Consider the following 2,232-nt stretch of genomic DNA (forward strand, 5'->3'; position numbering starts at 1 on the left):
GCTACTAACGGTTGTTGTCTCTTTTGCCTGCTCCTGCATTGGACTGGTTAACTAAAAACTGAGCTCTGTGCATGGAGGCGGGGTTATAGAGGAGGCGGCGCTGAGCAAATTGGGAACAGCTAAAGCTATGGATTGCTGGTGCCTCAGATCAAGATCCTACTCTACATCCCAATGTTATCCCTGTGGAACCCAGGGATAACATTGGGATGTAGTGGAGGAATAAGTTAATTAATTAGAGCAGTACCAGGGCTAATTACAGTAACATTGTGACCTGACCAACCCCAAAGCACCCCCTTCTCCCCATACAGCCCCCCTGTATAAAATAACACCACTCATTCCCCTCAAGCTCACAGAAGAATATGTGTTAGGAGATGTCAACCATGTTTGTCACGTGAAGCAACTCTGAGTACGCCCCCTGGAGGCAGCTACGTGAAATGCACATCATTATGAAATTCCCTATCAACAACATGGATATATTTTACCAAATTTAAAAGAAAAATGTAATTTTCTCAAATATCTTAACCCTGAAGGGTCCTAATCAGAAATAAGATCTATCCAGCAAAACAAACCCCTAGTCTTACATCATCCCCCTACCCTGATTTATGTTTCCCCACAATTACTGTACATTTATATACAGGTCCTTAAAAGCATCAGTTCTGTCAGACAGAAAGTGGAGGAGAAACAGCGACATCTTCACATTCACATTCATCAGAATTTCTCATTATAAAGTTTTTTTTTGCCCAAATATTTGCCAAATGTTATTTCAGTATGTCCAATAACTTTAGCTGTGTCGCCTATAAAACACCAGACCCTCCCCTCCACCCTAAACCACACACACAATACTGTCATTTATCATCACTGCTCGATGCATCCTTGATATAAGGACATGACCGTGATTTAAAAAAAATGTAAATCCTATCACAGCTTCTCGTCTCTCCAGTGTCACAGAGGATACTGATCAACATACACAGGGAAACCAGATATCACCCAGATTTGCATGCCTCCCCCTGCTCCGTGCTCCCTCTGCCCGGCATGTAATCATTACACCACTGGCACTTGTCACATCTGCTGTCATTATATTAGTAAGGGAAACAGGACAGGTCGCCCGGCTGTGCAGAATGCAGCTGTCTGTGCAGAGTGTGATAATCATCATTTTATCTATAATCGGGATACATGGAATCATCATAAACTCCGCCATCCTCGCTGTGTACATCAGACTCTGGAGAACGAGGAATAGACTCGGAGCCAGTGACCCAATCCTGCTCTCTATGGCTCTCACCAATCTCCTCCTGGTGTGCCAGTTGTTGCTGACTTATTACTTGTCTTTTCACACTCAAATGGACATAAGAATATTATTGTTTTTGAATTACGTCCTGTATGTCCTGTACAATATGAGTTTGTGGAACATCGCCTGGCTCTCCATCTGCTACTGTGTGAAACTCGTCACCGTTACCCACCGGATCTTCCTCTGGGTGAAAATGTGGTTTCCCTCTTCCATCACCAAACTCCTCATAGGATCAGCAATATGGTCAGTTCTGGTGAATTTGCCCATCATATGGACAGTACAGATCTTGTTTCTGCAGAATGGAAATGTTACTGATGGGTCAATACATTATGCATTGAAGGTGGATGTCCCTTATACTGTACTGAACCTGCTGCTGAGTTACATCCTGCCCTTTACCCTGACTGTCATCTGTATTGGGCTCAGTGTGACGTCTCTCCTGCACCATGTCTGGAGGATCAGGCAGAACGTGTCCCAGGACAGCTCATCCCCTCAGCTCCAGGCTCTTGTTCGGGCGGCTGTGACAATGACGCTGCATGTGGTGCTGGACCTGACATTCCTTCTTATCCTTCTTTATTCATTTGCTGCGCCGTTCAATGTCAGTCCTGTAATAATAATATTATTCTGGGTGTATCTCATCTCATATCCATCAGTACAATCTTTCATACTAATCTTTGGAAACCCCAAATTAAAGAGAAGTCTCTTCAGATGAGAATTTACCTTGTTGTCCTTAGATGATGAGACGGACATGTAGTTGGGTATCAGGGAGTAGTTTTGTCATACACAGACTCTTAGTGGTGTCAAGAAAGATATATATATATTTTTTTTTTATTTGCTCTATAATGTTCATTTGTCTAGTATGTGTAATTAGTATGTGTAACTGACTACTGTCACTGCCCCTCTCTTCAGTGTGTAATCTCACAATAGTGCCCCAGGTATAGCTTATCAAT

The 2,232-nt window shown here is 43.0% G+C and overlaps 1 protein-coding gene across 1 annotated transcript; it reads left to right on the forward strand.

Annotated features, from left to right (window-relative positions):
* Window positions 1-1,118: 1,118 nt before the first annotated feature.
* Window positions 1,119-1,994, forward strand: LOC134944364 (taste receptor type 2 member 41-like). The gene has a single exon (XM_063932943.1). It carries the CDS (start codon window positions 1,119-1,121, stop codon window positions 1,992-1,994), a length of 876 nt encoding a protein of 291 aa, XP_063789013.1.
* Window positions 1,995-2,232: the final 238 nt, after the last annotated feature.

The sequence above is a fragment of the Pseudophryne corroboree genome, chromosome 7 (assembly GCF_028390025.1).
Source record: "Pseudophryne corroboree isolate aPseCor3 chromosome 7, aPseCor3.hap2, whole genome shotgun sequence".
In the NCBI taxonomy this organism is placed as follows: Eukaryota; Metazoa; Chordata; class Amphibia; order Anura; family Myobatrachidae; genus Pseudophryne; species Pseudophryne corroboree.

Excerpts from the sequence above, each read along its gene's own strand:
- LOC134944364 (XM_063932943.1), top strand. The coding sequence starts at position 1,119 with ATGCAGCTGTCTGTGCAGAGTGTGATAATCATCATTTTATCTATAATC.